Genomic DNA, 12,910 nt, shown 5'->3' with positions numbered 1-12,910 from the left:
ATCCAGATTCTAAATGCTCTAAATTTTTATTAAACTACATAAGAAAATAACAAGACTAAATCCCTATCATCATGGTACAACACAAAATCTGCAAACTAAAAGGAGACCTACAAAAATCCAAGTCTAATAATCTCATTTGCACTACAAGTAATGAATCGCAATGCCAACCTTGTTCCGAATGTCTTCTAGACTCACTTCTCCATGCAGTACTTTCATTACAGTAATATTCACTGCATCTCACTGAAACTCAAATGGGTATGCATCATGGTTCTAGAGGAAAAAGCATCAATTTTTGAGGTCAACATGGTCCTTGCCACATGGATGACTGAAGGGTCTAGTTATTAAAAAGCTCTGACACAGTTTCTTACTCCTTTGCTACTCTGGGGATAACATCTAACAAACTCATCTAATTTAAAATACTCATGGCTCAAGAGTTTTAAGCTCAGGGCCCGCATTGTGGCGCAGTGGGTTAACGGCCTGGTCTGAAGCGCCGGCATCCCATATGAGCGCCAGTTCTAGTCCCAGCTGCTCCACTTCCCATCCAGCTCTCTGCTATGGCCTGGGAAAGCAGTAGAAGATGGCCCAACTCCTTCGGTCCCTGCACCCGTGTGGGAGACCCAGAAGCTCCTGGCTTTGGATCAGCGCAGCTCCAGCTGTTGTGGTCAACTGGGGAGTGAACCATCGGATGGAAGACCTCTCTCTCTGTGTAACTCTGACTTTCAAATAAAAATAAATAAAGCTTTTAAAAAAAAGTTTTAAGCTCAGCAGGAAGGAACTATATATTGGGCTATTTTCTACGATGGAAAATTACATCTTGAAATACGAAAAATGTTGACAATGATGAGCTGCTGTTTTGCTTTCACTGTATAGCTGCATGATTATATGCATACTTTAGCTCCTATGTTTATGTAATATGCAACAATGTAAAGTATGGTATCGGGATTCTTAACAGTGTTGAGTATGATGCTAAATCTCACTATTCAAAACTCTACAATCATCCCAATTTTGATGACTTATAATTACTGGGAAAATTATTTGTTTTCTGAGATTATGCAGTGATTCCCTGCATTAATTCACAAGCAGCATTTAGCATACACTGCTACTAACTCTTCATATTTAAACACACACACACACACACACACACACACGGTACATATAATGGCAAAAAATCAGAATATTAATTACATAAGAGTAGATAAATGGTACTGTAATTCCATAAAAGATTCCCATTTCCTAATTATTTGTCTGAGGCTAAATTTCAAAAGAATCAAACTATTCCTACTTCCCCACCTGCACCAGTCTACCCATCCACAGCCATAGGTAACATTAGGGCTCTTAAAAGATGGCTGGCGCCGCGGCTCACTAGGCTAATCCTCCACCTTGCGGCGCCGGCACACCCGGTTCTAGTCCCGGTCGGGGTGCTGGATTCTGTCCCGGTTGCCCCTCTTCCAGGCCAGCTCTCTGCTGTGGCCAGGGAGTGCAGTGGAGGATGGCCCAAGTGCTTGAGCCCTGCACCCCATGGGAGACCAGGAGAAGTACCTGGCTCCTGCCATCGGATCAGCACGGTGCACCGGCCGCAGCGCGCCGGCCACAGCGGCCATTGGAGGGTGAACCAATGGCAAGGGAAGACCTTTCTCTCTGTCTCTCTCTCACTGTCCACTCTACCTGTCAAAAAAAAAAAAAAGAAAAAGAAAAAAAAAGAAAAGAAAAAAGGCTTGCTTCACTGTTAGAAAATATTTGGTGTCCTTGGCCCCAATCCAATGACACCAGATAGTCTCTCTCACTCTCCCCACATCTCACTTATTTTGAAACACCCTCTATGACATAACTAGAATTTGAGAATCACTGTATCTACTCAGCACTTTAAACCTCTGAGTAAGAAGAACCCTTGATTTCACATGTATGATTGCGCACTCATCAGTAAAACCTTTTGACTTCAAAGTTACTGCCATTTGTTTTTCTCAAAAGGATCTCAGGCTAGCTTTCTTTTCAAAACAAGCTTAACATAAGCTACAAAAGTGCAAGCTTTTTCCAATTATGACAGGCGTGGGTCAAATGAAGTGGTTACCAAAGAGTTATTTAAGAGCCAAATGACTCAGTCGCCTAAGTTTCTTTATATGAAGAAGATGCTACCATTTTTTCAAGTATTTGAAACAGCGGGACCAAATTGGTAATATCAAAATTCATTTAACACTTATCCAACCCCTTCACAGCCAACAGTTTCTGCAAAATGAAACATTCTTATTCCTATACTATTGCTCCAATGACAGTCCTGCAGAGGAACGCTGTTAAGAAAATAAATTAAACTGACAACTTAGTTGTCCTTCCATTAGTGATCAGTTATCACACAAAGGCTTGTTTCACATTTGTGTAAACAAAACCTTCACCCACCTCACACCCTCACACACAACACTCAACAAATAACATAGTATGCGAAACGAGTATTAGTCTATATTACCAGATTAAATTTTCTTCCAGAAATATTTTAATAAAAATTTGGCCATTTCCAAGAAATACCCACTGCATGCCCATCAATAAAAGAGAACCTTAACAAAATAGAAAATTTACCATATGGCTATGATTTAAAGGAAAAAAAAATTGCAGACACTCGAGTATATCAGTGAAGTAGTGAAGTCCAATATTAAAGTCACATTCCTTCTTATGGGCTATGATTAGGAATCCGGTTAGATATCAAAATAAAACTTAATACAAATGCAGAACTATTTAGGTCAAAGGACCTCTATAGAAATATCTGTCCTCAAAGGCATTCCAGTTTGAGACTCAATTTTAGAATAAGGCATAACAAATGTTAACAGATGACAAACAAACAAGGTGTTGATAAAGGGATTCTACAATTTCCCACATACTCTTAACCTGGTAAAAACAAATCTAGAATTTTTTTTAATTTATTTTTGTTTAAACAATTGTCAAGACTGGAATCAAAGAGAAGGCACAACAGTTTTGCTCTGGTTTTTTGTTATTTGGATTTCGGGACTTTTTTTGTTTTTGTTTTCTATTTTTTTTTACAAATACAAATTAAACATGAAAAAAATTCTACTTCAAAAAAATTCTAACAGTTCAAGAAAAGCTCATCAGTTGCATACTACACATTTAAAACCTATCTCACAATTTAAGTTTTAGTGGTAGAAACAGTGTTTCAGAATTGTTTTGTGATCACATACCAAAACAAATTAACTCTATTAACACCTTTTATTCAGTTTTTAGCCATACTAGAGAAAATGAAACTTGTTAAATTTTTCAGTGGCAACTTTTCTACACCAGAAGGTCATGACTCTCATAGAACAATTGGATTTTTCTTGCCTTCAAAATGTTTATCAAATCCTGTATCTCACAGGTTTCTGGAACATGTAGAAAATAAGAATATTCCAATGAATGAAACATACCAAATGTCAGTAATAAGCAAGACACATTCCTTTGGGGAAATGGCTATTTTAAAAAAATCCAGTCTGTATATGCAAAGTGTAAGCAAGGAAATTCAGTCTTTTGTCTTTATCTTCTTTATAAATCCAATACTCCTAAAATATCATTCCACAAAATTGGAAGTGAAGGACTAAAGGGAAGAAGGAGGGAAAAGGAGCACACACCATTAACACAAGAGAAGTGAAGTTGTACAAACGTAAGCAGTTTATAACAGACTAGGTCATACTCCAAGAAAGGCTGGTTGAAGAAATTCACCACTCTGCAGGAGCTGGGGTTTGTACGGCTGTGTGATGATCAGCGATGGGTAATTCATTGCCGTGGAGCAATCCCCCTTCCCACTCCGAATCCGGGTTTCTGCACCATGCCTCCACGGGGAGGGCCTCGCATTCCACCACCCAGCCCACCTCGAGGGCCTCCAGGTCCCCGCAGGCGGTTATCGCGACGATCTCCCTCCCTAGCAGCTCGAGTCTTCTTCTCTTCCACATTCAGACGGACTTCACCTCTGAACATGATGGGCTGTAAGAAGCAAAGTGATCTGACTTCACTCAGTGTGCTTACGGGCTATCAAAACAACAAAAAAAACACAACAAAACAAAGCAAAACAAAAAAACCAGCGGAGCCAGCACTGCGGCAGAAAGTGCTAAACTGCCGGCATCCCGTATCAGAACACAGGCTCAAGTGCCAGCAGCTCCACTTCTGATCCCTGCCAATGTACCTGGGAAGTAGCTGTGGCTGGGACCCTACAACTATGTGAGAAACCCAGATGAAGTTCTGGACTCCTGGTTTTGGCCTGGCCTGGCTTCAGCCACTGCAGCCATTTGGGGAGTAAACCAGCAGCCAGAGTATTTTCCAGTCACTCTACTTTCAAATGCACAATTCTTTGTTTTAAAAAAAGAAAAAAAGAGGGGCCGGCACTGTGGCACAGCGGTTAATGCCACCACCTGCAGTGCTGGCTTCCCATATAGGTGCCCGTTCAAGTCCCAGCTGCTCCACTTCTAATCCAGCTCTCTGCTAAGGCCTGGGAAAGCAGTAAAAGATGGCCCAACTCCTTGAGCTCCTGGCTCCTGGCTTCGGATCAGTGCAGCTCCAGCCATTGCTGCCATTTGGGGAGTGAACCTGCGGATGGAAGACCTCTCTCTGCCTCTGCCCAACTCTGCCTTTAAAATAAATAAATCTTTAAAAAATAAATAAATAAACATACTGCTTAGTCTTGGGACAAGTAACTGGGAAGTAATTTATCAGGATCTTGTCTGGTCCACTGGGTTTATTACATTCTCTAAGATTTGAATTCAAGGCCAACCTAAACATATTGGCCATAAAATGGGATACAACAAAAAGTTTACAGGAAAATGGAATTAGAAAGGTAAGAATCAGCTTACCCTGTTGCTAAGGACCTTCTGAACAGGCTCAGAATCATCAAATACAACAAAACCAAAATTGGGCAGCTTTCCACCACTGTTGATGCGCAACTCCACCACATTCCCATAATCTGCCAAATGACAAAGATTCTTAGTAGAGTGTTTCCTTTAAACAAAGAGTACCATTCAGAACAGCAGCCACTACACATATGGAAACAGTATGCACTGAAAGGTGCCAGAAATATAAAACACAGGTTGAGTGTCCCTTATCTAAAATGCTTGCAAACCAACGTGCTTCAGATTTTTTCAGATTTCAAAATATCTGCATTTGTATATGTAAGATATACTTTAGGATGAATTCTAAGTCTCAACAGAAACTGAAGGTACGTTTATGTACTATTGTTCCTATGCCTGTGTTTTGAGGACAACCTGTCACAGAAGTATGGAATTTTCCACATGTGGCACCATGCTTAGCACTCAGAAAGCTTGGGTAATTTTCTATTTCCACCTTAGGGAGGCTCAACCTTTATCTCTTGTACTTTCACATACTGAATGGTTATGTTTTACACATAACTGAATAAACATTAAAACTGAATTATCCAGTTTTTTTTTAAAAAACATAATTGTTAAAAAACTCAAAACTACGTATTTATTGCTTATCTTCTATTTCTATTTGACAGTGATGCACTTATATGTTCAACACTTAATAACTTACTTTGAAAGAAATCTTTCAGTTCCGATTTGTCCACCTCATGAGGCAGATTGCCAATGAAGAGCTGGTGACTGTCAGGGTGTCTCACAATTCTTCGGGGTTCAACATCACCTTGCTCTCCAGGCTCACGAACTTAAAGAAACAAACATACCAATCAAAGTCAAGATAAACAGGGACTGTTAACACAACTGTCTTCCCTGCACTCCAGATACAAGCAATCCAATTAACCTGAAGTATTTTTAGAGTGCACAAATAACAATTGCCCCCCCCCCCCCCAAATAAGCCCTAACCTCAAATTACCCCAGACAATAGAAATCACCCTTCCAAGCTCTTACTTGGCCTGGGGCCCCTCTGGGGAGGAATGTTTATTCGTTGCTCTCTCACTCTTTGATCCCTCTGAGGCCTCTGCGGTGGAATCTGAGATTCAGGCTTAGACTCTGGACGGGGCTGAAAAACATTATTGTAAAGAACAAAGCAAGTGTAGCATTTTTCTTGTAAATTTCACAGCTAACAATATAAAGACAAGCTAGGAAATGAAAACTCTCTACCCTGCTCTGCCCTATATACCAATTCCCACCTTCTCAAAACCTCTGTATAATTAAATTATGAATGTAACTGTAAATTTGCCTGAGTGCAAGTGTTTATAAACTCTTACTTGTGAAGCTGGAACTTTAACAACATGAGGTGGTATCCCAGTAACTGGAACAGCTCCACTGGGTGGAAGGTTCTTACTGGTCACAGATGCCCAAGAAAATGTCTAAGGGAACATCAACATAACATGGTTACAATATATTCCAAAACAGAAGAGCTACCATTCTTGATTTCCTATAGATAAATACAAAGGCGCTTCAAAAATTTAGCAGAAAATATAATTAAAATAAGTTAATCAGTTTATCAGCTGATGACTAGATAAACTATGGAATACTACTCACCAGTAGAAAAAGGAAATCCTGTCTTTTGCAACAAAATGAATGTTAACTGGAAACCATTACTTAGTGAAATAAGTCAATCCCAAAAAGACAGATAGATACCCTGTTATCCCTGATCTGCGGTAACTGAGTACCTAAACTGCAATGTATTGGCGTGAAAATTGACATTCTGAGATTTCATGATCATTTACAGCCCTTGTCGCTAATGCTGAGGAACAGTTCTTCCTTCATACTATCTGTTGAACTTTTTATTTAGTGTAGGGTTGATCTTATGAGTATAAAGTAAACTGAAAATAGATATATGTAAAAATTAAGAGTGGGAACAGGAGAGGGAAGAGAAAGGGTGAGAGCATGGGTAAGATAGGAAGTATCACTATGTCCCTGAATCTATATATGTGAAATACATGAATCTGTACACCTTAATATTTTAAAAAATTAACAGAAAATGGATTTTAAGAAAGTTTTCTAGTATTAATTTATCTGAGACAGAGAGCTCTCAGCCACTGGTTCATGCTAAGTGCCTACAACAGCTGGGACTGTGTCAGGCTAAAGGTGGAAGCCAAGAACACAATCATGTCCCCCACATACGTGGTAAGAACCCAACTATTTGAGACATCACCGCTGTCTTACAGGGTATACACTAGCAGGAAATTGTAGACAGACACCATAACCAGGAATCAAACTCAGGTACTCTGAGGTGGGCATCTTAACCACATAGGTTAAATGTCCATTCCCAAGATCAAAAGAAAAAAAATGGTAAAATCCATTTATAGTTTTTTCATAATATGCATTTTTCATGAACTTTTAGAATACCTTTTGTATACACATAATAATTCTTATAGGCAGGATGGAGTTCCTTGAGGTTTCTTTATTTCACCTCTTCAATATTTAGTTATTATAATTCCTTGGGGGAAGAAGGAGCAGCTGCTGCCTGTGTCAGAGCACCAGGCAGACCAACTTGGCAGCACACCACAGGCACTCTCCTGGTGGCAGCCGAGAAAATAACACTGCTTCAGGCTGGGTGAGAAGGAGGGGGATTCTTTGGCATCAGCCAAATTAGAAAAAAGGAAGCTACTTTTAGTCAATTTCAAGTTTATGAATCAAAGAAAATTCTCTCCCCAAAACTAGCTCAGCTCTTCATGACTGAACTGATCCACTCTACAAACATGGATCCAATTATACAGAGTGTACAATCATCTTGAACACTTTAAAACTGCCCACTTAAAAAATCATCAGAACCTGTTATTTGACCCAATTATTTCATTTCCATCTCCACTGCCAAGTCATAACCCAAGCTATCATCTCTCTAACTGCACTACTATACTATCATCCACTCTCGACCCAATCAACCTATTTGAAATGTGCAAGCAAAAGTCAGTATTTCCACACACACTGATGGGACTCAGGAGAGGTAACAGAAAAGCTTCAAACTTCTGAAATCAGACATTTTAATTAGAAGTTACCTTCCTACTACTACTGTTACCAAGATTTCACCATGTTATCTTAAAAAAAATGATATCCATTTGCTTAACAAATATTTACCAGTTTAAAGATGAAATATTTTACAATGACATAGTGGTAAAATGGCACCTGAAATTTATAGTGCAATAGGTATGCAAGTTAAGGGGGGCAGGGCAGTTACTTATGTTGTTAAAAAGCAATAGGCATCTTCCTTCTTAACTGAGGGATGGCTCAATATTTAATAAGGTACCCTAGGCTGGTGCCACGGCTCACTAGGCTAATCCTCCACCTGTGGCACCGGCACCCTGGGGTTCTAGTCCCAGTTGGGGTGCCGGTTCTGTCCCGGTTGCTCCTCTTCCAGTCTAGCTCTCTGTTGTGGCCCAGGAGTGCAGTGGAGGATGGCTCAGGTCCTTGGGCCGTGCAACCTCATGGGAGACCAGGAGGAAGCATCTGGCTCTTGGTTTCGAATCGGTGCAGTGCGCTGGCCGTAGCGGCCACTTACAGGGTGAACCAACAGAGAGGAAGGCCTTTCTCTCTGTCTCTCTCTCACTGTCTAACTCTGCCTGTCGAAAAAAAAAAAAAAAAGGTATCCTAAACCACAAATGAAAACGTTAAGTATTAAGGTTAACCAAGCAGGGCCAGTGGTGTGGCATAGGGGGTTAAAGCCCCAGCCTGCAGCACTGGCATCCTACTTCTGACCCAATTCCTGGCTAGTGCACCTGGGTAAGCAGTGGAGGAAGTTACCCAAGCAGCAGTAGAGGAGAAAAGAAATTCTGAAAAATAAAGTAGAAATAGACAAGTGAAGCCTTCTCCATACCCTCAAGTCTTCCTGTGCTGTCTGAGCTATGTCTGCAGGTGCTGGAGAAGAACTCTTCTGAGCATCTTCAGGAGTAGCTTCTTCTAATACTGGCTCGGGCTTTTCCTCTTGGATTTCAGAGACAGGTTCTGGTTCTGGTTCTGGTTCAGGATCAGGCTCTGGTTCAGTAACGGGTTCCTCTAGGTGTTCTTCCAAGTCATTGCTTTCACAAGAAAATACAAAAAATAATCATTCAGCCTTCCCCTGTCTTACAAGAAAATTCTCAATTACGGACAAAAATAGCTCCCTCTTGCCAAATAAGAATTGTACACCTGAGTTAAAATAAAAAGCACTCAATGAACAAATCTTAACTAGAATCAGTTTACTGGCAAAATCTGAACATGAGTCAAAACCTTTACTTATCATTCAGCTGCAATCCCGAAACTATTACAATTTACTCCTCACACAACAGAACAAAAACGTCAAATGTAATAGGCAGGGAGGTGGGAGAAGACAAAGTTCTGTTCTCAACAGGTATAGTTTATTCTGCCAGATGAAAACATTCTCTCAAGATCTACTGTACAATGTGTATGGAGTTAACACCACTATGCTGCAGACTTAAAATGGTTACAATGGTTCAGTTTTATATGTGAATTTCACCACCCACAGAATTCTTATAATAAAATTCAAAAAATTTCAGAAGAAAGAAAAATCATTAATATTGCTTCAAAACCGTAAATATTTTTCAAGATTTACTTATTTCTTTGAAATGCTGAGTTACAGAGAGGGGAGACAGAGAGACCTTCCAACTGCTGGTTCACTCCCCAAATGTCCACAAACAGTCAGTGCTAAGCCAGACAGAAGCCAGGAGCCCGGAGCTTCATCCAGATCTCCCACATGAGTGCAAGGGCCCCAGGCACTTAAGCCATTTTCCATTGCTTTCCTAGGCGCATTAGCAGAGAGCTGAATCGGAAGTGAAGCAACTAGGGCTGGTGCCCATATGGGATGCCAGCATCAGAGGCAACAGCTTAACTCACTGTGTCACAGTACCAGGCCCCAGAACAGGAAATTCTTCAAGTTCCAACTAAATCACCAGGAACTCTTCTTCTTCCCAAAATTCTAATTCAACAGGTTTGGGATAGGACCATGCATCTTCATTTTCACCCAACCACCCAAGTGAGTAATACAGTTAGTCCATCACTACACCTTGAGAAACACCTAAAAATATTCTTTAAGCACTGAATTATAAACATTCGGGACATTACATGTTAACAAGTATAAACATGCAGTCTATTCCTATAAAACACATTTCTTTTCCAATTCAAGAGAAAAAGAACCTATGACACAATGATACACTCACTGTGGTAATGAAATTACTGATACTAAAATTACTCTCACATGTGAATGTCAATTTATGCTTAATCTCCAATACCTGTACATTTTGTACCCCCCCCCAAAGTATTTAATGCAATACCTCAATGAATTAAATTCTTGATAAGAAATTCCATTCATGTTTGATGTGGTCAACAAGGGGGGAAAAAAAGGCAATAAGAGTCAGCACTTGGTACAACAGTGAAGACACCACCTGGGATGCCCATATCCCTGTTGGAGAGCCTGGGTCTGTGTCCTGGCTCCACTTCTGATACCAACTTGTTGCTAATGCACATCCTGAGAGCCAGCAGGTGATGCTGCAAGTACTTGGATCCCTCCCAGCCATACTGGAGTCCTGGAATAAGTTCCTGGTTCCTGGCTTTAACCCCAGCTAATACAGGCATTTGGGGAAACAAGAGCAGACCAGAGATCTTTGGCTCTGTTCTCTCTCTTCCTTTCAAACAAATAAAATTTCATAAAAAGAAAAAAAACTGGAGCTGGCACCATGGCACAGAAGGCTAAGCTTCTGCCTACAGTGCCAGCATCCCATATGGGTGCCATTTGTGTACCAGTTGCTGCTCTTCCGACCCAACTCTGTGCTATGACCTGGGAAAGCAGAAGATGGCCCAAGTGTGTGGGCACCTGGACCCACATGGGAGACACGAAGGAAGCTCCTGGCTTCCGCTTGGCCCAGCCCTGGCTGTTATGGCCATTTGGGGAGTGAACCAGCGGAAAGAAGCCCTTTCTCTCTGTCTCTTCCTATTAACTCTATCTGTCAAATAAATAAATAAAACCACATATCCAAAAGCAAAACCCTTCTTTTGGGAAATCATTAAAAATCTTCCTTACCTGACAGTCTGGTCATAGAAAGTTCCTGAATCATCAGGTACCACTTCAGGTGTCTGCTGCCTTTCCTCAGGTTCCTCTACTTCTTCCTCAGATTCTAAGGAAGAAGGAAAAGATACTTAAAAAAATGTTCTGTTTCAGTGTATTTATTGTGAGCAATCAAAAAGACAATGAAATACCATACACATACACACACACACACTTTTTTTTTTTTTAAAGGCAATTTGGTAAAATCATATCACAAATTAATAGAGAAAATGAAGACTGCGGTACTAATTCAATTAAGAACATGGAGTCAAGTCCTATTTGAAGTCATCGAATAGAGGCTACACTGTCTTACTAGTTTTATCACATTACTGCCCCATGGTGCCCAAATTTATTAAATGAGGACAATGGTACCCAAAGTACCTATTTATAAAGCTGTGTATTACAGAATATATACAGCTCTGGAACAATCTCAGTCATAGAAAACACTCAAATATTACCATTTTGGAGGTTATTCTCTACAGGTTTTTTGGTTTCTGTCCATTTCCTACAGTTACCCTTTATTCCAGGCTATTTTTCAACAACATTTGATTCCAGACATTTTCAATATTACAGCTTTGGAAAAGAAGAGTACTTCCCTCTGTTGCAAAACACAATCATGTTTACTAACCTTATAAAAGACTTAGGTTCCTTAAAGTCAGGGCTGCATTCCTTTAACCCAAGTACACTGTAGTACAAGTGTCAACAGGCCTTCTGCAGGGTAGGGCTATTGTATAATAGACCTGTCCACTTTTAAGTGTCTTATGCTTTCGCCCAATCTCAACATGAAAAAGCTAACCTGTTCACTAGTAACTGATAAAGAACAGAGTATAATGACAACACTTAAGAAACCCAGTCTCTTAAGGTCTGATACAATTAAAAAATTTAACCAAGTAACTTACAGTATTTGAGTACTTACCCTCCTGAGGCTCAGTGACAAAGCCACCAAAGACCTCATCTTGGTATCTGAAGATATCATTGTGAACATAGAATTTATTTGCAACAGAACCCTGCAATGCCAACAAAAAATTTTCACTTATTCAACAGACTTCTAAAAAGCCAGGTCCCTGTACAACAGCGGTTCCTAAAACTGCGGGCAATTCTTCCCCTGGAAGACATGTGCCAACATCTGGAGACATCTGAGTCTTCACCACAGCAGAGTGGTACCAGCAACTGCTGAGTACAGGACAGGGATGCTATCAATAGCGTACCATGCACATGACACAGCCCTAAACAAAAAAACTAACCCAAAAAGTCAACACTGCCTCAACTGAAAACCCCTATTTTAACTATGACTGAAGAAAGACTACACTAAAATACACTGTTTGCTCAAAAAGTCTGAGTATGGTCAGATGCCACAGTCTACATCCCAAATCATTAACAAGCACTCACATTATCCTTTTAACAGATACTTAAAATTCCCTAAATATGCATCCTGGGACATCTGATACACACATTCTAGATAGCGCAGCTGAAAAAAAACCTTGCTCACATTACTTAACACATACCTGAGTGGAAATTCCACTATGTCATTTGCTAGTTATTCAATTTCTAAGGCTATTTCCTCATGTACAAAAGAGGGATATTAACGTACATCAATGCCTTGCATATTAAATAAGACAGCTTAAATAATTTATACTAAAGTGAGACCATTTACACTTAGTACACTAGTTTGAAATAAGGTATTTCCCTTAAGAAAAAAGAATTACTAAACTTGTTCACTGACAATCACACTTCATGTAATTTTTCACATATCTATAACTCCCTCAAGTCTACACTTTTTATAAACCTTTGTGTAAAAATCATGACCATGACTTCAAGTAAATCAGAGAAAAAGTCACTTTATTTACACAAGAATTTTTTTTTTTTAATTTATTTGACAGGTAAAGTTATAGATAGTGAAAGAGAGATAGAGAGAAAGGTCTTCCTTCCATTGGTTCACTCCCCAAATGGCCACCACAGCCAGCGCTGT

The 12,910-nt window shown here is 40.0% G+C and overlaps 1 protein-coding gene across 9 annotated transcripts in view; it reads right to left on the bottom strand.

Annotated features, from left to right (window-relative positions):
* Positions 1–2,467: 2,467 nt before the first annotated feature.
* Positions 2,468–12,910, bottom strand: part of G3BP1 (G3BP stress granule assembly factor 1) — a 37,166-nt gene continuing 26,723 nt past the window's right edge. For all 9 annotated transcript variants that reach the window (XM_089334970.1, XM_089334974.1, XM_089334975.1 and 6 more), the window contains 8 exons: positions 11,858–11,948; positions 10,918–11,011; positions 8,719–8,920; positions 6,167–6,268; positions 5,847–5,958; positions 5,515–5,643; positions 4,821–4,930; positions 2,468–3,957 (listed from right to left, as the gene is read on the bottom strand). In XM_089334970.1, the coding sequence (XP_089191096.1) occupies positions 3,751–3,957; positions 4,821–4,930; positions 5,515–5,643; positions 5,847–5,958; positions 6,167–6,268; positions 8,719–8,920; positions 10,918–11,011; positions 11,858–11,948 (1,047 nt within the window). In that variant the 3' untranslated portion in view covers positions 2,468–3,750. The remainder of the gene's footprint in view (positions 3,958–4,820; positions 4,931–5,514; positions 5,644–5,846; positions 5,959–6,166; positions 6,269–8,718; positions 8,921–10,917; positions 11,012–11,857; positions 11,949–12,910) is intronic.

The sequence above is a fragment of the Oryctolagus cuniculus genome, chromosome 6 (genome assembly GCF_051225735.1).
Source record: "Oryctolagus cuniculus isolate XC-2025 breed Fujian yellow rabbit chromosome 6, ASM5122573v1, whole genome shotgun sequence".
NCBI lineage: Eukaryota > Metazoa > Chordata > Mammalia > Lagomorpha > Leporidae > Oryctolagus > Oryctolagus cuniculus.
This window is presented reverse-complemented; position numbering and strand designations above follow the sequence as displayed.